Source organism: Nematostella vectensis, chromosome 5 (assembly GCF_932526225.1).
Source record: "Nematostella vectensis chromosome 5, jaNemVect1.1, whole genome shotgun sequence".
NCBI classification, from domain to species: domain Eukaryota; kingdom Metazoa; phylum Cnidaria; class Anthozoa; order Actiniaria; family Edwardsiidae; genus Nematostella; species Nematostella vectensis.
Window position 1 is genome coordinate 13,216,867 of NC_064038.1, and position 24,187 is coordinate 13,241,053.

Here is a 24,187-nt window from a genome sequence, read left to right on the forward strand (position 1 = left end):
TTCTTCTGCAGAAATTTTTTTTCAACTTGCAACAAAAAAAATGCTGCTACAAAAAATGGTTCGCCGGTTAAAAACACGCAAAGGCACGCATTTTTTTTTTCAGTAATGCTGCCACAAAATTTGAACGATTTTGCTGCTCATCGCCGGTAGCCGGCGCACACACCCCCACCCCACCCCCCTTTGGCGGCCAAATAGTGGGTCATTTATGCTCACACCCCCTGGGTACGCATACAGCATTTATATCATAAAAGTAGACGGGAGATTCTCCTATTCTTTAGAGCATAAAATTACTGTAAATAAGTAATTTCTTCACAATCCTTATATAACAAATCGCAATTGTGTACTTTACAAATCCAAGCAATTTACTTTATAAACTAAATAATAATTACTCTACCTACACATTTAAGATAAAATACATACAGAGAATCTTAAAAAGATGTGCTCAATGTTCGAAATGTCACATGACTCCTTATATCCACTTTCTGGGGAGAAACTGCTGCATTACAAGGAACTTTCTCCCGCACAGCAGCCAATCAGAGTGCGCGCGCTGTCCTTACCATATAAGGAATAATCGCGTCTTGCAGCCACTGTATATAATTAACAATTCTTCCTGACTGAGTCGAAGACCATGAGGCCTAAAAGCAGCTAATCATACTTTTAGATGAATTCGTAAAGTAAAAACGATGTCTGTCTTTTGTCATAATTGGGTTTTCAAATCGGGCAGTTTTCGCTTATTATAACATATACCCTTTAAGTAAGTCAACCAATCAGAATGTTGCATTGATAAAATACCATTAGCGTGATATTACTATCACCCGATATTCTACATGCGCATATAGTCATGTGACATTTTAAACATTGAAATTCCTTTTGTGGACAACCTAAGCATCAGCTCAATGTGAAGCTTAGCAAATGTGAAAAGCATTTAATATAAATTAGTACAGCCGCGTAATTCGTCACGCCTGTAATTTAATAAAAAAATATGTTAAAAAAAATATCCATACCCCCCCCCCCCTACTCTCATTGAGGGGATTGGAAATTCGGGGGTGGGGGGGCTCAGACGCCCAGGAATATCCAGAGGGGAGAGGGGGGGGGGGTAAAATGCCCTTTTTCCTTAACAGGTAATGTGTTTATTTTTTTCCAGGTGGTTGGAAGTTCCAAAGAGGTGGGGGGTCATACCTCCGCCTCCCCTCAATAGGGGGGCAATATGGGTTTTTTTTGTGGAACTACACAATATATAATAATAAATTTCAATAGCAGCTCAGTTTTGGAGTTTTAAACGTTTCCTTGTCCGACCAAGACGCTCTTCTGAGTGTGTTTGACCTTCGGTGCATTCACTAATACTCGTGTCATGATCGCTCTCGGAAGAAAATGCCTGGGAGCGTTTTCGTCTTGACAATCGGGCCTTCTTCGTGATGTTATCAGATGGAGAAAAATCCGCCCAGTTTTTCGTATGTGAGCTCGGAGAAGGTCGGAAAACTGATTTTTTGTTCGCCAATATTGGAGACTCTTGAAGGAGCTTGAGGCTATTTTCCGATATACGAGTTGCCATTTTAGGTCGCTTTTTACGAGAACGAAGAATGTCAGAGGGGCTCTGAAAGACATCATCTTCATCATCAAAACTCGAATCGAAGCTGGTATTTGGAGTACTTCGCCGACTTTCCGTATTCTTACCCGATGTACTTCCAAAAACCACCGCTTTTACTCGATTGGTCAAATCACACGACGGAGATTTATCGGAAGTCGAAACAACGTTCGGCAATTCGGCGGAAGATTTCGCAAAGTCGTCGAAGTTAGTCGGAGGCTCGAACGTAGCATTTTCTTGCTTGTCGAGCTCTGACAGCCAATCATCTATCATATCTTGCGAGCATTCGTCGGTCAAGTACGGTGGAGGTAGACTGATGCCTCGGTTTGTCTTCCCCTTGCGAGACCGGTGAGTTTTCTTCTTCGGTGATGACTTTTTCAACGGATTGGACCCGAAGACTGTCTCAACCTGCGCCGTCTTCAAGTTGGGCTTATTGCGCTTGCGCTGTTTTAGTAGCTGGTTAATGGGACTTGAGCGCTTGCTATCTCGTGGCGAACCGCTGACACCCCGCTTTGTTTTTTTGGAGGGTGGCGTGGAATGGCTGGGTCTAAGAAGAAGCTGGGAACCTTTCGAGGAAGTCAATTTTCTAGGAGATTTCCGAGAAAACTGTGCCGGAGAAAAGTCTTCAGTGCGTTGAAGTGATGAACTCTTGCAGTTGTCATCACCGCCTCTTTCTCTTGTAATCGTTTGAGAATTCTCGGTCACATCCGCGAAGGTACTTCGAACGTCCGCAATGTGTTGAAACCCGAACTCTTCGACCTTCACGCCCTTCGATTTCAAGCCTAGGGTTAGTCTAAGCTCTTTAACATCTGGGGTAGGAAACTCCTTCGATTTAGGCCTTTTTAACCGACGACTGCGATCAGCTGAGCGTGTCCTTGCCTTCCTGTCTGGAGTAATCTCGTCAGACTTCAACCCTTCCAACGCACTATCCAAACTTTTGTTCGTGAGATCTTTCTCGGATTCACTGGAAGCATCCTGTTCAGGACAGGGCGAGATGACTGGTTCACCACACGACTGCACTTTCTTTCCAGGCGAGTGCTCAGGAACAAACTCGTTGGAGATCGTTTTACTTCTACCCGAATATTTCCTTGTCTTCTCGAAAGAACCAGAGCTCCTAGATCTGCTCACAGAAGGGGGTTGTTTCTCTGATTCTTTCTCAATTTCTAGGTCGACGCAAAAGTAGATGTCTAGATCCGAATCTATCAATTCTTGCTGTTTTTCTTGGGGCTGTAAGAAATGCCTTCTAGAGTTTCTCGTACATGGCTCCCTTGGTGAGCGGTTTCCTACTGTGGACATATCCTGGGTGAGATATCTGCCTGTGGTGCCGTCATCGCAGGGACTATTTCTTTTTAACCTCGGGGATTGCCTCCTAGGTGACTGAAGAAGGGTTCTTCTCAAACTCGCTTCATGAGCCATCGACTGGTCTAGCAAGGCGGAACTTGATGCTGGGCTGGACTCATAGGTTTCTATCGCCGAGTTTCGTTTCAGTCTTGGCGACTGTCTTCTTGGCGACTGTAGTGGCTCTTTCTGTAGTTTACTTCTAAACACCATAGATTCCTCTGTGAATGTCGTTGAACGATTCTCGACCATTATACTTTGGGAAGATTCAACATCGGTTGAAGTTACATAAGTTGAGTTCCTACTTTTTCTTGGTGTGGGTCGGCTGGGGGACTGCAGGAGCGCCCTACGTAATCTACTCCCAGAGGAAACAAACCCATCACTCGAACTCCTCTGAAGTGAGCAGATCTGAGTCCCATCGTCTGACACCTGCTCGCCTCTTGCATCCGTTCCCTTCAGTGCGTCACGCGGAACAAGCGGGGCTGAATTTACGAAGCCAATACAAGAGAACGAGCGCCTTTGCAGCAACCTTGGCGACGAGCGCAATGATGTCACCCGTCCAGGACTTCTCTGGATCTTCCGTCGTGGTGGACTTGGCACGAGAGGCTGGCTCAACAACGCGTGGAGAGAGAACTTCTTCCGTTTTCCAGTAGGGGAGAATTTTACAGGTGACTCCTTAACAGGTGTATCAGTGACCGTCTTGGTGGGTGTCTTGGCTGGGCTTTCCGTGTCGGGGTCTAACTTGAGTCGCTTCATGGGAGAGTCTGTGCAGCTGTTGCTTACGGTGAAGGAGCGAGTCCTTTTGAGCGGGCAGGAGGCCGCCGTGGATCCATAAAAGGAAGTGCTCCGTTGGAAGAAGGGGTGTCTGCGGGGGCTTCGGCGAGGGAGGTTCTCCGCTGCAAGAAAGCATATTGTCTTTTAAGAAAGCATGTAAATATATTGGCACGACCTCTTTTAAACGGCCACTTGGCTTAATTGAGAAGGAGAGAGCTTTGCGAAATAAGAATAAAACAATAAGCAAAACCGAAGACATGGTGGTTATTACTAGGGGCAGCGACGGGTACCTCGAAATTTCGAAAGTCTCGCAAAAATTTTGCATATTCTCGGAATCTTGGCGTTTTTTACGAACCCTCGAAGTCTGTTTTTTCCAAAAAAAATTTAGGGGTCTCGGAGCCTCGCTTTTTTACCACGGTCTCGGAGTCTCGGATTTTTAAAAGCGACCTCAGGGTCCCGAAGTTTTGTTGTTAGTTTCCCCTTCTTTTTTGTAGTGCAGCCAGAATGTATTGTAACTTTACTTATTCTTTTGTCAACTGATGTTTATGACATATGATGTCTCTTACAGTCAATGAGGACTTTTAAGGACAAGCTACCTGAGATGACATCTTTTAGTGGGGACTCTTTTACGATGTCGAGCTCAGTCGCTGTGCTCGTTCGTTTCCTAAAACAAACAACAAATTAGTCATATAGCCGTGACAAACGGCGAGATCTCCTAAAAGTCTTATCTTATCTTTTTAATGTTATGATAACTCGAATAATTAAGAGTTCACGCACTGACCTGGCTCGATGCTGCCTTTGCCAGAGTGCATTCGGTAGCTGCTTGCGTGCAGGCGTCTCTTGTACAACACTGGATGCACAAGCTGACGAGGAATACAACTGGATGAGTATCCTTGTATTGGATATGATTATGGTGTCGATGAAAATGGCGATGATGGAAAGATGACGTTGATAGAAAAGGCGATGATGATGATGATGATGATGATGATGATGATGGTTATACTGACATAGATGGAGATGAAGAAAGAAATGATAATGGTGGTGATGGAAACATTATCAAAATGAAAAAGATGGTGCTAAAGCTGATGACGATGTTAATAAAATGGTAATAATAAGGTTATTATTGTGATAGAGGAAATCATTATACATTGTGCTCACTATGTCGATTCTAATTGGCTAAGAGCACGCGCTCTATTTTGAGAATCACGCATTCTAAGGGTCAGCTAGCAGATAAGTGATCATACGCACGCAATGCATCTTAGGGTAAGAAGTGGCGGCCTTTTTGAAACCAGGGATAGAATTTTGTTTTCGAGAAAATGTGTTTTACTGAATCAATGTATAGTAAGACAGGCGGCCTCGTGTGATTTCACTTGTCTGGGCATTAATTATTCCGGATATCACTAAAACCTCATCCAATAATTGTTAAATATTGATATAATGTTGGTGGTGATGTTGATAAAAATAATGATGGTAACTGTAGCAAAGTTGTACAACAAAGACAACATACCTGCCACAGAGTGTCGACGACTAAATTTGCTCTTGTCTCGTGAATGTTTATCCTTCTTTGTGTTTCTCTTTCGTCCCTCCCCCAGATCCTCCTCCCCAGTAAACAGGTTACGTCGCACTTGTTTCACTGGTGTCGTTTGGCTTTTCACCTTTGTAGGTCTAAAAACGAAAAAGATGCAGCCTCAACAAGCCCAGCCGACAGTCCTGGTGCACTGAGATTTCGTATCCACTATATTAAGCGGACAAAATGGCTGCTTAATGTACATTAATGACTTAGTTGGACAATAAAAGGTATATTATCTCTAAAGAAAGAAATCTCAGATTTAGTTGTGTTTTGGGGAATTGTTCATGTTTACAACAGTACAAACGTACAAGCGTAAACATACAGTATTTGGTTCCAGTTCTTTTTTTTTTGCACATTCTAAAGTAAAGGCTATTAACGTATACTAAAATGTTTTAAGCGTTGGCTGGTGTGTGCTGTTTCTAAATGAACCCCAAAACAATGCATCAAGGGCAGTCTATGTTTCCCCCCACCCTCTCTCCCCTAACACACCTGCTATCTCGTGCTGAATGGGCGCCATGATCCTTTTTCTTGATTTTGCTGGCCTTGGGTTTGGCACGGCCTGGGATCACGATCTCCCGACGCTTCCCGCCCAATTCAGCAATACTGCGACGGCGTGTCAGGGGGCACCCAAGACTGCTACTGTTACTGCTACAAAATGGTATAACACATCTTAGAGTCATGGTGCTCAACCCTAATACATAAGAGTTATGGTGCTCAACCCTAACACATAAGAGTTATGGTGCTCAACCCTAACACATCTTAGAGTCATGGTGCTCAACCCTAACACATCTTAGAGTCATGGTGCTCAACCCTAACACATCTTAGAGTCATGGTGCTCAACCCTAACACATCTTAGAGTCATGGTGCTCAACCCTAACACATCTTAGAGTCATGGTGCTCAACCCTAACACATAAGAGTTATGGTGCTCAACCCTAACACATCTTAGAGTCATGGTGCTCAACCCTAACACATAAGAGTCATGGTGCTCAACCCTAACACATCTTAGAGTCATGGTGCCCAACCCTAACACATAAGAGTTATGGTGCTCAACCCTAACACATCTTAGAGTCATGGTGCTCAACCCTAACACATCTTAGAGTCATGGTGCTCAACCCTAACACATCTTAGAGTCATGGTGCTCAACCCTAACACATCTTAGAGTCATGGTGCTCAACCCTAACACATCTTAGAGTCATGGTGCTCAACCCTAACACATAAGAGTTATGGTGCTCAACCCTAACACATCTTAGAGTCATGGTGCTCAACCCTAACACATCTTAGAGTCATGGTGCTCAACCCTAACACATAACAGTCATGGTGCTCAACCCTAACACATCTTAGAGTCATGGTGCTCAACCCTAACACATCTTAGAGTCATGGTGCTCAACCCTAACACATCTTAGAGTCATGGTGTTCAACCCTAACACATCTTAGAGTCATGGTGCTCAACCCTAACACATACGAGTTATGGTGCTCAACCCTAACACATAAGAGTTATGGTGCTCAACCCTAACACATAAGAGTTATGGTGCTCAACCCTAACACATAAGAGTCATGGTGCTCAACCCTAACACATAAGAGTCATGGTGCTCAACCCTAACACATCTTAGAGTCATGGTGCCCAACCCTAACACATAAGAGTTATGGTGCTCAACCCTAACACATCTTAGAGTCATTGTGCTCAACCCTAACACATCTTAGAGTCATGGTGCTCAACCCTAACACATAACAGTCATGGTGCTCAACCCTAACACATCTTAGAGTCATGGTGCTCAACCCTAACACATAAGAGTTATGGTGTTCAACCCTAACACATCTTAGAGTCATGGTGCTCAACCCTAACACATCTTAGAGTCATGGTGCTCAACCCTAACACATAAGAGTTATGGTGCTCAACCCTAACACATCTTAGAGTCATGGTGCTCAACCCTAACACATAAGAGTTATGGTGCTCAACCCTAACACATCTTAGAGTCATGGTGCTCAACCCTAACAATAAGAGTTATGGTGTTCAACCCTAACAGACATGACGGAAAAACATGATGTGACGCTTCAAATAAGAGTACAAAATATCAAGAGCGACTTTTTTTAAATTGATGCGACTTTTTATTGAAATTTGAGCTTTTCGTCCCTGAACTGATACACAGGGCAATGATGATCAAGAAAAAAATATCTTAAAAAGCCAAAATCTGGTGCACTTCGGCCTCGCGTTATTTGTGTTTTGAAAATGAGTCCGCAATACAAGGAACCTATAGCCATTGTAAGAAATTGTGTCTTCCCTCTCTATCTGGAATTGCGCGTTTTCCAGGTTTTCCCGTCATGTCACCCTAACACAAATTGGAGTCATGTTGTATGACCCTAAAGCGCCACTGATAAAACTTTAACACTAGCAATGCTTTACCTTGGTTGGTTTGACTCTGGTTTGGAAATAGATGGCATGCATCGTTTCAGGGGGGACTCATCATCACTTAGCTGGGAGGGGGACAGTAGTATCTGTGGTGGTTTCTGCATCAGGCCTTCGTACACTTCACAGAGGAACTTTTGTAGATCATTTGAATACCTAATCAAGATAGTCTGGAATCATTACCGATGCAAAGTATAACCTTTGAGTCGCACATGTTGTACAATAATTCAGCATTCTAGCTGCAGTGATAGTGATAAGATTTCCATTTTTTTATATTAATTAATCTGCTCCACAGGCACAGTTTATAGATTTACACCACATACGCCGCACCTCTGCAGTATTATTTCATGCATAAATTCTCTGAGGAATCCAGGGTCTTTGGCAAATGAAATAGCTCTCAACATCACAACCACCTGATAAAAATAAACATAGCACCGTAAATAAAACAATCAATACATAAAACACTTAGTTAAGGTTAGAAATGTACTGTACTGTACCTCATTTACAAGACCACAGTTTGACTCGGGTTCCTCCACCAACAATGCCAGCTCCATTCTCAACAAAATCTGCACCTGGTACCTACAACACAACAAAAGTAAGCACTTAAAGAGCACGGGTACTGTGCTAATAAAAGGCAGGTTACTGTACTTTACCACTATGCATGTCACACTATTAAATGCTGCATAGCAAGTCTGCTTTGTCTATTCATATCCAACAGCCTAACAAACCACCTGTTTGTTAATCTGTTTATTTTTCTGTCTGTCTGTCTGTCTGTCTGTCTGTCTGTCTGTGTGTCTGTCTCTCTGTCCAATAATCCAATAATCACAGCACTCTTACTCTTTGACTTTTCTGCCTTTATCCATAACATCAGATCCTTCGTATGAGCTTCTAATGGAAGTGTTATCTTGAAGTAAATGCTCACTTAAGAGAGACTGGATGGAGGCCTGAAATTTGTGAAGACAATGTAAATTACCTGCAAATTTAATAAAGACTGGTTGTGTTATCCTCCAGTTTTCAATCCTATGCATAAAAAAACAAGTGTGAAAAAACACCCATTTCCATCAACTGATTTAGAAGCTATTGCGATATTCACATAATTTTGTCTTTAAATAATTTTCAGGAAAAAAAATATAAGAAAAATAGTCAGTCAGCTTTCCACAGGCACTTTCGATCTACAAAGGAAGGCTTTCCCTAAAGACATTTTTTCAAACATAATTTATTGACAAGCACTACAAGCACTTTATAATAGGAAGCTTACTATACAGTAGAAGTAGCACTTCTAATTAGAGTGTTTCTTCAGTCTGTAATTTGTTAAAAAAAACAGTACCATATTTGGGGCCTGCTCAATTCTCCACTTCACAACAGCCATAGTTTGTTTGATATATCCTGTGAGATCTATGCTCTGTAAACAAGAATGTTACACATCATAAACTGACAAAAATCAGTGAACAACTGCTAATACCAACCAATGCACAGCAGTCCATTGCAGACCCTAACCCTAAAGAACAGTGGCAGATCTCAATCTTAGGACCCTTACAGAATTACCCAAGCTGTCACATAATTAATAAGACAAAAATATTTTTCATTTAATTTTCTCAGAACAGGTATGTAATGTGACTAGTTGGTGTTTTCCCTGACAGCCAGCTTACCACACAACAAACAAGGCAACCTACAGCAGGGTGAGCACAATGGTAGCACCTCTAATTATGATAAGAGGAAATAAATTCCAATAGAACAAATTGAACAATTTTCATCAATGGGCATCCAAAATCGTTACCTGAACTTCAAGAGTATGTGTGCCTTAAATACTTAAAATCCCTGACTGCCTTAACTATCAACAGCAACCGGTGGGTGTCATGCATTTGGCCATTAGAAGCCAAGCCTGTCCTATAAACATCTTAATAGAGATGCTACCCTTAGTGTAATAGTTGCCTGCATTGTGTAGATTGTCAGGACAGGCTACTGTATAGACTACTGTACACATTGGAATTTATGTAAAGTATACCTCTGCTAATGCCCTCTGATATAATTCCTTGAGATATGCAACAGCATGTTGATCCCCTGAGAGCAAGAAACAAATTACAGAGTAACAGTACAGTAGAAATAGATAATATATACTGATTTCAATCAGTATTGCATGGTTTCTACTTGCACATGTACCTGGCAAGTGACATGCAGTTGAAGCTTCATCCAAGGTATGTATGTACCACTACTGCACATGACAAAAAATAACCCTTACTAACAACAACAGAAAATCCTCCCACCCCTCAGTTAAATTGTCAACCCCTAAGCCATATATAGTTACACCAATAACATTCCTGTGAAAAACAAATGGTTCCATGTATGTATGTACCATTCTCCAGTGATTTTATGAGCTTTTCCATGTGGGATTCTTCATTCTTCTCACTCTTTTCATTGCCCGCTTGTTGTTGTTCCTTGGACTTGGCTTCTCTGGTAACAATGTAAGAAACATAATGGATACTTCATTAAAACTTTTTTGTACCAAATCATACAACATACTTAGTGTACATTATGGTGTAGTATTGCTTGAAGTGGAGATCTTAGATGAGCTGTGTTTATTGAATTGAAACTGCGAAATGAGATTTTTAAAAAATGGATGCAGTTTTGAAAATGATGGAACCAATACATGAGGGCGAAATCGATGACCTGTTGAGGATATGGAGGTGATATGATAAGAAACTTGCATGCTATTTTATCATCATTATTGTATAGAAATGCTGTTACCTCTGTATGGTTTTTGCTGTGTCTGTTTTCTCCTCTTGGTCCTCTTTTGTGGCAGATTCCACATAATTCCCCCTACCACTGCCACTATTCCTTGGTTGTATGCTTGTAGTTGAATACAATTCCTTCAGCTTTTTTATCAAGCTGCTTTCCTGCCTTGGACTGTCAATGCTTGTATTACTAAGACAAATAAAATTTGTATTACTAATTTGTAAATTTGTATTACTAAGGCAAAAATTTTTTTTTTCATTCTTGTTTTTTTTAAAAACGGAAGATTTAACTGCACACTACTGTACAGTATTTAGTGAGAGCAATATTATACAGTTTTAGTATTATTGTTATAATTTAGTTATATGGTTTAGTTTTCTTTTAGCAGTCTGACTCAAAGATCAAACTCAAGACCCTCTTTCTCTCTCTCCTTAAAGCCGCATTGTCACCAGTTTAAGTCCGGCGGTCCGACGGAAACCTCAACCGTTAAAAGACAAAAGAATCTATTAGAATCCGAGATATTTAACAGGCCGTCTGCTCTAAATTATCGATCACATCCTTGAAGAAACTTCCAATAGACACACTACTTTCAATATTTTGAAATATTTTTCACGTTTTCTGTTCAAAAAAATCATCGGAGATTGTTACGTAATCGACCGGGAGTAAAATGGTGACAATGCGGCTTGAACCTCATGAATTTACACATAATGCACTGTAGAGTACATTCGGTATGCACCTTTCTCTGTGAATCTCATCCAAACTTGGTGGCCCTCCTTCGCTACAGGCCAAGCCAAGTTTCCAAGAATCCAAGTCTCCAGAATCAAACTGTCTTGCTTCGGTAGTGCTGGAAGTACTCTGCATCACAGGGCAGCGTATGACGCGCTGAGCCAATACAATCCCTTCATTGCTTCTTTCCCCTTTACTACTCTGAGGGAACAAAAGTTTTCCTAGAGTATCGGGGATCTCTTCTTCAAAGATCTCATGGGATTCCCCAGTCCAAAGCAGCAGCTTCTCCAAGGCAAGCATCATTTGTGATGAGACGACGCTTAGGACCCCACATGATGATGTAAGGGGCTGTAAGGCGGCGGTCACAGGAAGACCACTGTCGGGGTCACACAGTTCTACAATCTAGAGAGAAAAAAAATATCACATGAGCACATTTTCATTATTGCTCTTGAGAATCGGCAACAATGTGAGGTTTGAATTATTCAGGGCTCAAGGTACTGAATTTAGGATACCCCAGTAAATGTATAATGCAGATCCAAACAGGCAAAGTTACACAGTATCTTCATTTTAATCCAATACTTTTATACAGATAACTATTAAAAACCTTTTGCATGCAACATAACACTCCCCTGAAAACTGCACATCACAAACATTCTGCAAAGTTGGTTGATCTGTGAATAGGGTAAAGTCTATTTCTTCTACTGCAAAATTTAAATTAGGGAAAAACTTACAGTATGCTAGCATAATTTGTTTAATAGTTTACAAAATGTAAGATTAAATCAATAGTTGTGTATGGCCACTCACCAGGAGCAAATTTCGTCTTGCTAAATCCAGTAACAGGTTACGGAAATAACCAGACAACATCCTTGTCTTGCTACAATGACCATCCTTATGATCTGTTACCATGCCAACGCAAGTGTAAACCTTGGCCTCATGTAGCCATGTGGGGCAGATCTTTTCCCGCCTCAATACCCCTTTAACCCATACCAAATTTGGAGATGCACTCTGATAAGATGCCGAAGGTGACAGTTGCAACATTGAAGGCAGCATTGGACTCAGTTTGACTACACAATGAGCTTTCTTTACAGTACCTTTCAGAGAAGACAACATAGAGGAATAATAAATCATTATTTATGATGACACAGAATAAATAATTGGGTAAAGTATGTATTAGGGTTTAAAGCTGGCTAAATTATTATTTTTAATTCACATCTTATTGACTACAGTATGTCCAAATAAAACTGACTAAAGTTCCAAGTACAAGACAAATACAGTACTTTAGGGACAGCCCTAAATAATATTACACAAATACAGTAGTAGAACCATTGCAGTTTTTATTTAAGTGTAAGTGACATCCCCCCCCCTATCTCCCATTACTTCAGCATTTTTCTGGTCCCCCTACTCCCAGGTACCTACCTGATGAGCAGAGTAAACCGGTCCATAAGCCTCTGAGATCATTATCACAAGCACCCAGCATATCATAGCTTGGCCCATCGACCTTTGAGATCCCACAGGTTGGGGGTGGGTGTAAAAACTGGTCCATAACAGATGTTATCGGCAGGGGCATACTGCATGCTTTAGAGTCGGCTCCACATGCAGATCCGGCTGGTTCTGAAGTGGCCCAATTCTGGCCAACTAGTGCAGACAGGGGAATAAGGCGACCATGGAGAAGCTTCAAGAAGTCAATGATAATATTTCTAGGCTCAATCTGAAATAGACATAGATGTTTAATTGTTAGAATTTTGGTGGATTATGTATTTATCCATCATGATATACACCATAGAGTTCCGATTCTATCTGCCTGCATTTTATACCAGTAATCACAAAATCAAAGTAAGGCAAGACAGACAAATCAACACAGACTGTTTAAAGGGTCCTACTGCTTTCATTGCTTTTTATGAGAGAAATAAATCAAGAAAAGGTTGAAATTGTATGTTTTACACCTGTGTGCAAGCAGAGTGGTTTCACTGATATTTCGAGCATAAGCCCATCATCGGAGCAGAGGAGCAGCCAGAAACAGAATTAGGTGGTGCCTAAAACAGCAAGCTATACAGATCTTCCAGACATGTTTGTGAACATGCTGTTGCTGGGCGCACATGCTTGCTATCATAAATTAGCAATGTGCAATGCTCATGCATGGGTCCTGAAGGGGCAGGGCAGGGGAGGGGGTGAATCTAGTTTTCCCTGGAGGGGATCATAACCATCTTTATTTATACATGGCTTCAAATACATTAGGCACTATAATAAAATGGAGTAGTGATGCACTAGTCATATAGTTTGCATCCAGAGGCGAAGGGCCATTTTGTCCCGAGAGGGTGGGGGCTTTTCTCAGTTTTGTACAGGATCAAAGACAAATCCTCCACCCTTCCCCAGAACCATGGGGGTGGGGGGTGGGGGTTTCAGTTGACTAGTGCATAACAATATGATGATATATATCTAATCTAACATTATTGCAGCCTAATTTTATAATCTTAATTATAGTTCATCAAACATTACAGTATATGTGATGTAAATGAATCAAATAAAGCCTGTTTCCCATTAATGCTGTGTTAATATGGTTAATAGTCAGAAAGGTTGCATGTCAAGCATGATTTTAGAGGTCATTTCACAAAACAGGGCCACTATAATTGAAACTATTTTGCAGTTATTAGTAATGTGGTTAGATCCAATTCTGCCTTCCCTGTTGCTGCTCTCATACATTCTGTCCCTGGTAACCCAAATCATCCCCCCTACCTACAAAAAATGAGATCCCCCCCTTCTAACTGTAGGGTGTGTGTACAGCTGATGATCTTATAGCATGCTTACCTCGCTTGCAACAACTCCCAACCTTGAATCAATCCAGTTTAAAGCAATCTTGTATACATTGCTAAATTCCCTCAGAAGAGCCGAGGACATCACACAGCTCACAAAATCCTCGCATCTTCGAATCTCATTTCCACAAAATTCAACTAAGTCCTCTTTAGACGAAGGACAAGACGAGATTATAAACACAACATTTCTGGTTGATTTAGTGTGTACATCTACGTTTCGACTACCCTTAATTGGTGACAAAATATCTGTGTTCTCCCATTGGAAATCATGAACTAGATCGGTCAAGGCACAGGCAAGACACTTAGCCGCTGTTGTTTTCACAGTAGATGCTTTTTCTTCTGCTTCGTAATCGTCTTTCTCGTAATGTGTGACTTTGTCTTTTTTTCTGAACACCTCTTCGAAACGATAACAAACATCGTTCTCGAACTCCTCAAAGCTAGAAACACAAAAATCGTTAAAATTATGTCTCTCGTATCTTTGCTTTAAAGATCTTGAGTTGTAGAATTTAAATCCCCATTTAAATTTTCGTGAATGCTCCGATTGTTGTTGATGAAGATACGTTAGAATCTGAAGAACGCACAAACGAACTGAATTCGATGATTTATTTAGCTGGGTTTCATCTTCCAAACAAGCCGAATTTTCGTCAATCAAGAACACAATCTGCAGAATATAAGGTCTTTGTGTTGTGAATGCCATTTAGGAAGATTTAGAAGACTAAATCCATTTGTAATCTTGGTTCTTCTAGTTTAACGTTTAGTTCACAACAGACGCAACATGGCGGATCGGTTAGTTGTGATGCAAATAGAATTTTCGCGCCACAATATCACGTGAGTACCTTATTACACTTTTAAAATTTTCGCGACTCCGATTTTGAGATGGCGATATTGTCGCGACACTTTATTTTCGCGATTTCCTTATTTTCGTAAAATACAGATCACTTTATTTTCTCGATTTCGCGATTTTGGGATAATAAAATCAAGCAAAACAAGTGGAATTAAAATGTGCTGTAATCATCAAAACTGAAACAATTTGTAACAAAAAGATGCGAGGGCTAATTTTAGTTTCATAAAAATCTATAAATACTAGTCTAACTCAACCCCTTACCGTACTATATGTACAGTACATTAGACGACTAAATAGACAAGGTGTTTCCATAAAGCTTATAAAACGGCCAATATTCCCGTAAAGGCCTTTTGTGTACTCCCTTAATTTTCGCGACACTTAATTTTCGCTTCACATTATTTTTTCGAATCTTTTTAAACCGCGAACATTCGCGAAATAAAACTGATGGGAAAATTAAGTGTAATAAGGTACTAGGCACCCAGCAGGAGAGAATGTGCGGAAACAACTGGTATTAGGACTTCGAAAAGGGGAAAATATTGCGCAGCCGTTTTTAGTGTCAGTCACGCAACGGAAGCGTTGCGTTACAGGAAATTGTATTGTGTTCGCTTGCGCTGCGCTTAGCCGAACAGGAATAATTTCCAATGTACCACGCACACGAGTTGGAGGGGACCCGCCAGTAAGCTTTATTAAATATTTACATAGCGGGCAACGCATACATTAATAGTATAATATAGAGAGTGATTAAGGAGTGGTTTATATACCACTCCAAAATAACACGCATCTCGGAATGCGTGAATATATTTTGCTTGTTCCATACTAAATCTTTAGTGGCGCGCTCGGGAGCTACAGTACTGCAGGAAAAAATGAAAAGTCCACCATCGCTTCCTTTCCGTGTCTCGACTCGTCCAATTTACTCACAGTGGCGTTGTGGCCCATCTATGCAGTTTATTCCATTTTTAGTAATATATTGTTTACGTTTTTTTTTTATAATTTTAACCAATAAAAAAAATATTCCAAATCGCAGAAATGGACAGACATAGCTAGCTTTAAGCTATGTCTAAACGGTAAAAGGGCCTGGGACCAGCGCGCGGGAAGCCTTTGATGTTTTAAAACGTCTATGCTATTTTTCAAAATGGCGGCCTGCAAAGTAGTAAACAGAATACCTGCGAGTTTACGTGATCATTTCTAGAGCGATAGGAGAGCAAAAAAAAAAAAAAAACATGAATCGGGCTCCCAATATGGCAAGCAAGTGTCCTTATTGACCGACCGAATTGAACGACCGAGCTATAAAAAAGACTGATTCATGTGACAATATAGCACCCCCCACCCTCTCCATTAAAAAAACCCGCACGCGCCTGACCTTTTCACCACTATAGCAAAACACTAATTCCCAAGAGGCGCACACGCGAGGAAGATCCCAATGTTTTTTTTGTTTTTTTTTTTTTCATAAGCTGGTTATTGCTTTCCCATTTTAATTAAAATGCGCGTTTTTTCGTCGAGTCATTTCATCGGTATCTAGTCGTTTCCTCCATAAACCTGTTAGTCCATAGACCAGGGATGAGGTTCTTTCCTCTATTACTTATTAGGGCGGGAGCACTAGGGGAACCGTGCGCCAAAAATATTTTAAAATCATAAGGGGATGACTATTATGGGCGTGGCTGTGCCCCCAATATTTTCCTAATGTTTGTATACTGTGCCCCTCCAATATTTCAAAGCTTGCTACGGCACTGCTATTGTAGTAATTCTTACATCTTTTTTTTTCTTGTATCTTCTTTTGTTCTTTGCCTCACGCGGCTTTCCATTCCGCGTCATATTGTACGCCCATAACCCAGATTTAACGAGCAAACGGACGGGATCCTGATGGCTCGCGGCTCTTTGATAGTGAAGCGTGTGGAGCCCTCTGGTACCCAAATAGTTGGAAAAAGACAGACAATATAAAATAACTTTATAAATTGAAACTTGAAAGCAGATATCGCTATATCTTTTATCCGAAAACCCTGCTTTGTGGAAGGTTTCTCCAAGAGGATTACCAGCCGAATTCCCGTGATAACAGCAACTGGGCATAACGAAGGAAAATGATATCTAGGGCAAGCTTCGCACGTTATCGTGACTACGATAATAAAACTTGACCACGGCCTTTTTTTAAAGAATGGCAAACTGAAGACTAAACTAGATTGTCGCCACAAATCTAACAGTGAAAAACTTTATTTCATTAAATCTGGCATTGCAAAGGACGTGTTGTACCTCTCTGAAGACTTCGACTTCGACATGACAAACTTGTACTATGGTACGTCAAAAGGAAGGGAAAGTAGAAGCTTGCTGCTTCTGAAAGTTGCAGAAAAAGAGCTTGCCTTAATTTGTTTGTTGTTGTTTATTGGGATGAGACCCCATTGCTGAGAACTATGAAGCAGATATGTGTGGCATTCCCCAACTGGAAACAGTTGACCAGAATAAAGCACTCTCACTATTTAAAACAAGGACGAATAAGGCATCCCTGAGAAGTAAAGAGCTTTATCGGGGAAGCGCACAATGCCGTCTCGGACTTCTGACTTCTGCACATAAATTGTTTGTATCAAACTAGTGACATTTTCCATAAACTGACTTGTCTTGCTTATGCAATTTTGGCTATCTAAACAGCCAAAAGGTGCATCTGTTTACATTTGAAAAAAATATGTATTGCCAAATATTAATTTGAAATTAAACAAAATAGTAATAGGGCCCCTCCTTAAGCGAAAAAGTTAAGGTTAACCCCCCTATCTTTATCATCGTTCAAACTTAGTGCCCCCTACAGCCCCCCTCCTGATAATTTTTGCACAGTCCCTTTAGACGGCAATGGGGACAAAAGCGGAAGGCAGAATGGGATAGGAAAAGACCGCGTTCAGGCTGGTCCGCCCTCTATCCCAGATGAATAGCGAAGATTCGCAAACATTTAAGGGCTACCGTAAACGATCTAATAAACGCCAGGGGCGTTTATTAAATTTCGATGGTCCGAGGGGGCCGTTCAATAGATAGGATTCGTTTATTAGAGAGGGGCGTTCTTTACAAACAATAACAATACAAAACCCACGTGCAGTGGGGTTCTAATCTCAGTCAGGATCACGTTAAACTATAGCCTGCTTGGCAAGCGTTTCTTGACATTGAGCAAGTCTCACCCAGAAAAGCGGCCAAGCTCAGATTAAGAAAGAAGGCTTTGATTTTGATTTATTTTACCGGAATTCCTATGTCGTTTGTTTTTAAGCTGGAAGAGAGGGTGGGGAGGGGGCGTTAACTCTGGGGGGAGGGGTGGGGGTGTTTATGAGAGGGGCGTTCAATATAAACTTGTAAGCTTAAATGTGGACTTTAAAAGCACACTAGCATACACACATTGGCACCAGTCGGGCCGCTAGCACAGTCTATTACCCGTGCAGTTCGGCAACCATGGACAGCTGTTTCGTCCTTATTAGGACTCGTCAGCATGGCATAGCCGGTTTGCCTCAGTTAAACTTCATCGGCAAAAAAATGATTTGGTCATCAAACAAAATGATTTGACCAAAATGATTTGGTCATCAAACAAATAAATAATTTCCCAAATAAAAGAAAGATATATCTGATTTTTTTCTGTGGGAAATGCATTATTTGTCTTAGAAATTGTACACTTACGGCGCGTTTTCTCCCTCTTCCCCACAGGTAGCCCAAGCTATTTCTTTGCCCCTATTGATTTTACGGTAAACGACATAGAGCGAAAATTAAAAATTGGTGAAAAAAAAAAACTTGTTGCCATGACAACCACTGAGACCATTGTATTCTGTATTGTGTCCAGGCCCCGACCGCGCTCAGGGGACCGACTATTTTTCAGCACCCGAAAAATTGCCTCGAAGAGTGGAAGTTGTGTTTGCCAGGGCGTGGAGCTTCCTACCCTGTTGTATTTTATCACGAGTGGAGAGGAGGTGAACCGAGATGAGGGAGTAAACTCGCTTAAACTGTAATGAATCACGGCTAAAACAGGACCAGATCAATATGACAACAACTTAAAGAAACTGGCTTTATAACAGATATATTCGGTAAACAAATTAAAGATAATATTCGATACACGAACATTCCGTCTGGTTTGCCCGTGGCAAAACAGTCTCCCCGCCTCTTTAAGTGCCTTATGGCGACCAATTTGCATCCATGTTTTGAGTTTTAAAGCAGTGAAAAGTAAATTTTTGCCATAGATCCTCACCTTTGGTTTTGAATCGTTGTTTTCCGATCTTCCGTTTCCGCTTATTTTTTGCCTAAATCACGATGGTTTCGTAGTTTTATTTCTACTGAGTTTACTTTGTTACACATTTCTAAGGGACTAGAAGGTAGTGTTGGCATTTTTTTTTTACATCAGGAAGCGCTATGAACCTTTTCTATCTGCATTTTGTACTTGACTCGGGCCGCCATCTTGAATTTGATCCGCACTCCAAGGCGGTTGAGTCAAATGAGCCAACGCTTCCCAGGGAAGAGGCCTTTTATACCGCGCCTTAGTGATTAAAAATGGGGGACATACAACAAACACACACAACAAGGACAAACACGCAAAAGAAAGTCATCTTAGGGGCATTTCTTAGGCACAATCATTCGGCCAAGAAAGGACAGTTTTTCTTCAAAAGTTTTAAGATTCTTTGCAAAGATTGCAATACTTCTCTCTATTATTATTTCCTTTAAAGCAAAGAAATAGTCGCAGGAAAAGGAGGTTGAATTGTTTAAGAAACTCTTAAAAGTGCTTTATAAATTAGCACCCAATTGGTCTCAAAGTGTTGTTTAGCCCAATTATACGATTATAAAAATAAAGCAATCTGTTATATTAGTTTTATTTTAAAATGATGTACATTTTTTTTAAAATGATTTTAAAATAATGAACCCTTCGTCGCCAGGCATGGCGGATCTGACGTCTGAGAAAGCCATACGCTCGTCAAACGACTCGTCACACTGGTGTAACCACGCCTGGTGCTGGACATGGGCAAGGCCACCGAGGCTCACGGGAACGGAAGTCAGCGGTAACCCCTCGGTCTCACGTTTTCGATCTTTTCGCGTGTTTCGACGCTGAGGAAGCCTAGTATGCAGGCTTGTGGTTAAGTTTGGTGGGATAACCACCCTGTGGGGGAGAGGGAAGAAATGGCGATCAGCATATAAAACATACTCCCCACCAGAGCTGTAGCAAGACTCCAAATATTTGGTGGGGGAGTGGGAGGGTCATGGTTAAGTTTGGTGGGATAACCACCCTGTGGGGGAGAGGGAAGAAATGGCGATCAGCATATGAAACATACTTCCCACCAGAGCTGTAGCAAGAAATATTGTGTGTGTGTGTGGGGGGGGGGGGGGAGGGGGGGGGATAGTGGGATAGTGTCCTTTGTATTGTCATATATAGGCATGGGCATATTTAACAATTAGACTACGAGTTCGAGTTTTCTATGAGTCAATAGATAGTCAACGAGGCGCGTAGCTCAAAGAAAACCAGAAAATCCACTCACGTACTACCTTAGGCAGTGAGTGAGGGAACCAATCAAATTTCGAGATTCGTGATAGTATGTGAGTGGATTTATTCTTTTTAATCTAGAATAATTTAAACCTGTTATAAAGGAGTAAAAGGCTCTGTCAGTCACCATGTTGTAACCCTAGTAGTAAGGGTTAGTAGAAAAGACAATTCGCATTCGTCTATCTACAATTCCTTTGACGTTCTTAGAGTGGTTTTCAAAATCCCGTGCAACAAAATGTAGTTGTTAAAATGTTATAGTCAAGCCAGAACAAAATAGACATTACAGTGTATTAGTACTAAATAAACTAATTAGTATTTCACGGGTTATTGAAAACCAATCTAACGACTAAGTTTGGTAAGCCGATAAGATGATGCAATGTTTTTGGGTAGTAGTACAGGAAAATGGTGCAGGAAATATGCCGAATTGTTCAAATTTTTAGTACAAGCATGAAATTTGGCAAGATGGTAGATCTTAGTATTACAAAAAAAATTACAAACAGGACACCACGCCCTATTACGCATACTTCCAGTTTTAAAGGGCTGCATAAAATTAACCTTTGAATGAAGAAAATGATACAGGACTCAAAACTTGCTATCTGATTACAATAAACGTCTATGATATCAATTCGTAAGACACGCCTTCTTGATATTACTTACAGCTCTTCTAGAGAATATACGTTTATGATTATAAATACATACCAGACATACACAATACTTAAGTACATATCTAAAGTCACGTGAAACGTTTATTTGATTTATGATGATTAGTTCATCTTAGGATGCCACGCCCAATTCCGTATACTTACAGTTTTATTGGGATGTAATGAAATAAACCCTTTGAATGAAAACAGAGTACATTTTATAGAATGATACATTCCTTAAAACCTTGCAGTTTGATTTAAAGGAGCGTATTTTCTATAATATAAAATTTGTAAGACACGCCTTTTTAATCATACGTACAGCAGTTCTAGAGAAATTTCGGTTTGAAGTACAATTAAATACCGACTCATGCAAAACATTCATTTACTTTATATAAATAGCTTCTCATAGGATGCCACAGTCTATTTAGATAACAAATAAATAGTAATGACGTACGCCACATACCTACTTAGTTTTTCTACAAACTTTTGTCCTTTTGTTTGTTTGTTTTATTATGCTCGAAAACTGGGAAAAGCTTATTTCAATTTCTTGCGGCTATAAGCTGCTCAGCGAGCAAGGCTCAGATTAACTAACTGGTTGCGAAAAGTGTCTTCGTTCTATAACAGAGAAAAGAAAAGGACACCTGGGGCATTCGAGAAGATGACACTCCAGTGCTGTTCTCACTTAGCAGCATCCCTTAAAGGAGTCTGTGAACCAAGCCTTCACACCCAGCTACACCTAGCTATTTGTAGTTATAATGTACGGTCGCACTTGCACTTGTCTGGCGGAGGATGCGGCAAGGGCAGACAACTTCCCAAAGAGAAACAGAGTAGAGGTTCTCCACCAATATCTGCTGCTCTGCTTCAGCACATCTTGCGCGCTGCTTACATCGCTTGTCATTACTGGGTCAGGCACTTCCTGCCTGTCCTACAATCTCTTCACCATCTGAATGGGGGCAATAAACCGGCAGTGGGCAGTGGGAGCCTGCCTGGACCCACCCAGAGCTGTCATGTGTTTGTCAGTTGTCACTCCTGTGGATGCATGGTCGATGCAAGTTCGTCAAGTGGAACAACCCAGGCACAGCAATGTGCAAATGTGGCAGAAATTGGAGGGCCAATAAAGCGCGAACTATCCAAGGATGCATGATCGATGCAAGTTCGTCAAGTGTAACATCCCAGGCACAGCCATGTGCAAATGTGGCAGAAATTGGAGGGCCAATAAAGCGCGAACTATCCAAGGATGCATGGTCGATGCAAGTTCGTCAAGTGGAACATCCCAGGCACAGCCATGTGCAAATGTGGCAGAAATTGGAGGGCCAATAAAGCGCGAACTATCCAAGGATGCATGGTCGATGCAAGTTCGTCAAGTGGAACATCCCAGGCACAGCCATGTGCAAATGTGGCAGAAATTGGAGGGCCAATAAAGCGCGAACTATCCAAGGATGCATGGTCGATGCAAGTTCGTCAAGTGGAACATCCCAGGCACAGCCATGTGCAAATGTTGCAGAAATTGGAGGGCCAATAAAGCGCGAACTATCCAAGGATGCATGGTCGATGCAAGTTCGTCAAGTGGAACATCCCAGGCACAGCCATGTGCAAATGTGGCAGAAATTGGAGGGCCAATAAAGCGCGAACTATCCAAGGATGCATGGTCGATGCAAGTTCGTCAAGTGGAACAACCCAGGCACAGCCATGTGCAAATGTGGCAGAAATTGGAGGGCCAATAAAGCGCGAACTATCCAAGGATGCATGGTCGATGCAAGTTCGTCAAGTGGAACATCCCAGGCACAGCCGTGTGCAAATGTGGCAGAAATTGGAGGGTCAATAAAGCGCGAACTATCCAAGGATGCATGGTCGATGCAAGTTCGTCAAGTGGAACAACCCAGGCACAGCCATGTGCAAATGTGGCAGTAATTGGAGGGCCAGTAAAGCGCGAACTATCCAAGTTGGTAAGAGCTAAATACCAAATGGAAATGATATAGGCTGTTTACCTTTTTTTCTGTCCGCAGCTTTGCATACGCAAAATCTTGGACACCGCGTCACTTCAAACGGTCGTCAACTGTAGCATGCGAGGCCGATGGCATCCCTTTAGCGCGATAACGGTGGAATTCAGTCATTCCTGTTGTCTATAAGTCTAATGGCAATCGAGCCATTTCCTGTCTGTTCCTGTCTGGTATACACATATGAGCCAAATTGTGCACCTCGGTAAGCAAAGCTAACATTTTCCAGCAATAAGGCTAAAATCTGGTTTTAAACAGAACAATAAAGCTACTTTGCCGTCTTTTACGATTTTCAATGTAAATTGTTCAATATAATATAACAATATAGTTGATGTTCGCGTGCGTAAATATGTTTTGGGCCCGACTCGAGCTCATTTTAGCCCGAGCGCATCGAGGGCTAAAATAAGCGCTAAGAAGGGCCCAAAACATATTTACGCCCAAGAACATCAACTACATTACTATTATTATAACTTTGAAGAGCATTAAGCGTAGAAACAAAAACAAAAATAAGATCGGAAAACGAGGGTGACTCGCGTGATATCTATTCATTGAAAGTTGTTATAACATAATTAATAAATACAGCTTCAATTCACTTTACAAACGTTGCTAAATATACACGTGTTTAAGGTTCTTTTTGCAAATGAAACAAGTGTTTCAAAATATAGAAAGTTTAATGGGATGTCACTTGTAGGAATTAAAATTTATTGTGCAATTGGAAAAGTGACAATTTGGCATGACAGCCTGTGCAGAAGTATTAGTTTCGGTCGAGGATAAAAAACTTACATTCATTTCCCCGCCTGCCCTAGATAAACTGCCTTGTTTGCAATCATTACTGTTCTCCATTTCAATGATTTCACTAGAAACAAAAGGACGGATGAGAATCCCTGAACATGCACGTTTCTGTGAGCTGGAACTGTCCTTGATGTAGGACGACAAGCTTTGCTCATTGTTGTGCTTTGTAATCGCACAGATTTGCTTCGTATCAACCCCTGCCTGGTGGAGACTTGTAATAGTTTAAGCTCTGACACAGTGAGCCGTGTACACTTTAGAGAGCCCCGCCTTTTGTGAGATTTTTGGCATTAGCTTTGAGATGGAATTCTTTCCTAGGGGCTCATTTTTGTACCAGCAACTGCCCTTCTTGTCGAAGTTCACGAGTGGTTTTTGAAACAATGCGTTTGAAACAATGCATCGCACTCGGGATGGAGTTTCTCCAGCATCTTTTCCAATGCAGCAATTGGATCGAACGGGGAACCTGGCATTCCGTACATCCTCACATCGCTATAGT

At 41.3% G+C, this 24,187-nt stretch overlaps 2 protein-coding genes across 20 annotated transcripts in view; both read right to left on the reverse strand.

Annotated features, from left to right (window-relative positions):
• Window positions 1-321: 321 nt before the first annotated feature.
• Window positions 322-14,753, reverse strand: LOC5507617 (treslin). The gene is made up of 17 exons (XM_001628202.3): window positions 13,934-14,753; window positions 12,545-12,836; window positions 11,933-12,219; window positions 11,139-11,530; window positions 10,418-10,594; window positions 10,026-10,123; window positions 9,678-9,733; window positions 9,000-9,074; window positions 8,510-8,616; window positions 8,170-8,251; window positions 8,003-8,085; window positions 7,670-7,828; window positions 5,757-5,915; window positions 5,205-5,362; window positions 4,479-4,560; window positions 4,294-4,361; window positions 322-3,819 (listed from the first exon to the last, which is right to left on the reverse strand). Exons 1-17 carry the CDS (start codon window positions 14,633-14,635, stop codon window positions 1,262-1,264), a joined length of 5,535 nt encoding a protein of 1,844 aa, XP_001628252.2. The 5' UTR covers window positions 14,636-14,753; the 3' UTR covers window positions 322-1,261.
• Window positions 14,754-19,583: 4,830 nt separating this feature from the next.
• Window positions 19,584-24,187, reverse strand: part of LOC5507634 (mucin-5AC) — a 71,807-nt gene continuing 67,203 nt past the window's right edge. For 18 of the 19 annotated variants that reach the window (XM_048727583.1, XM_048727582.1, XM_048727584.1 and 15 more), the window contains one exon: window positions 19,584-19,883. Coding sequence is in view for 1 of the 19 variants with exons in the window: in XM_048727588.1 (XP_048583545.1) it covers window positions 19,842-19,883 (42 nt within the window). In the remaining 18 variants the exon portion in view is untranslated. Of the gene's footprint in view, window positions 19,884-19,984; window positions 20,011-24,187 lie in introns of those variants that run through there. The other variant, XM_048727580.1, reaches the window with a different exon arrangement.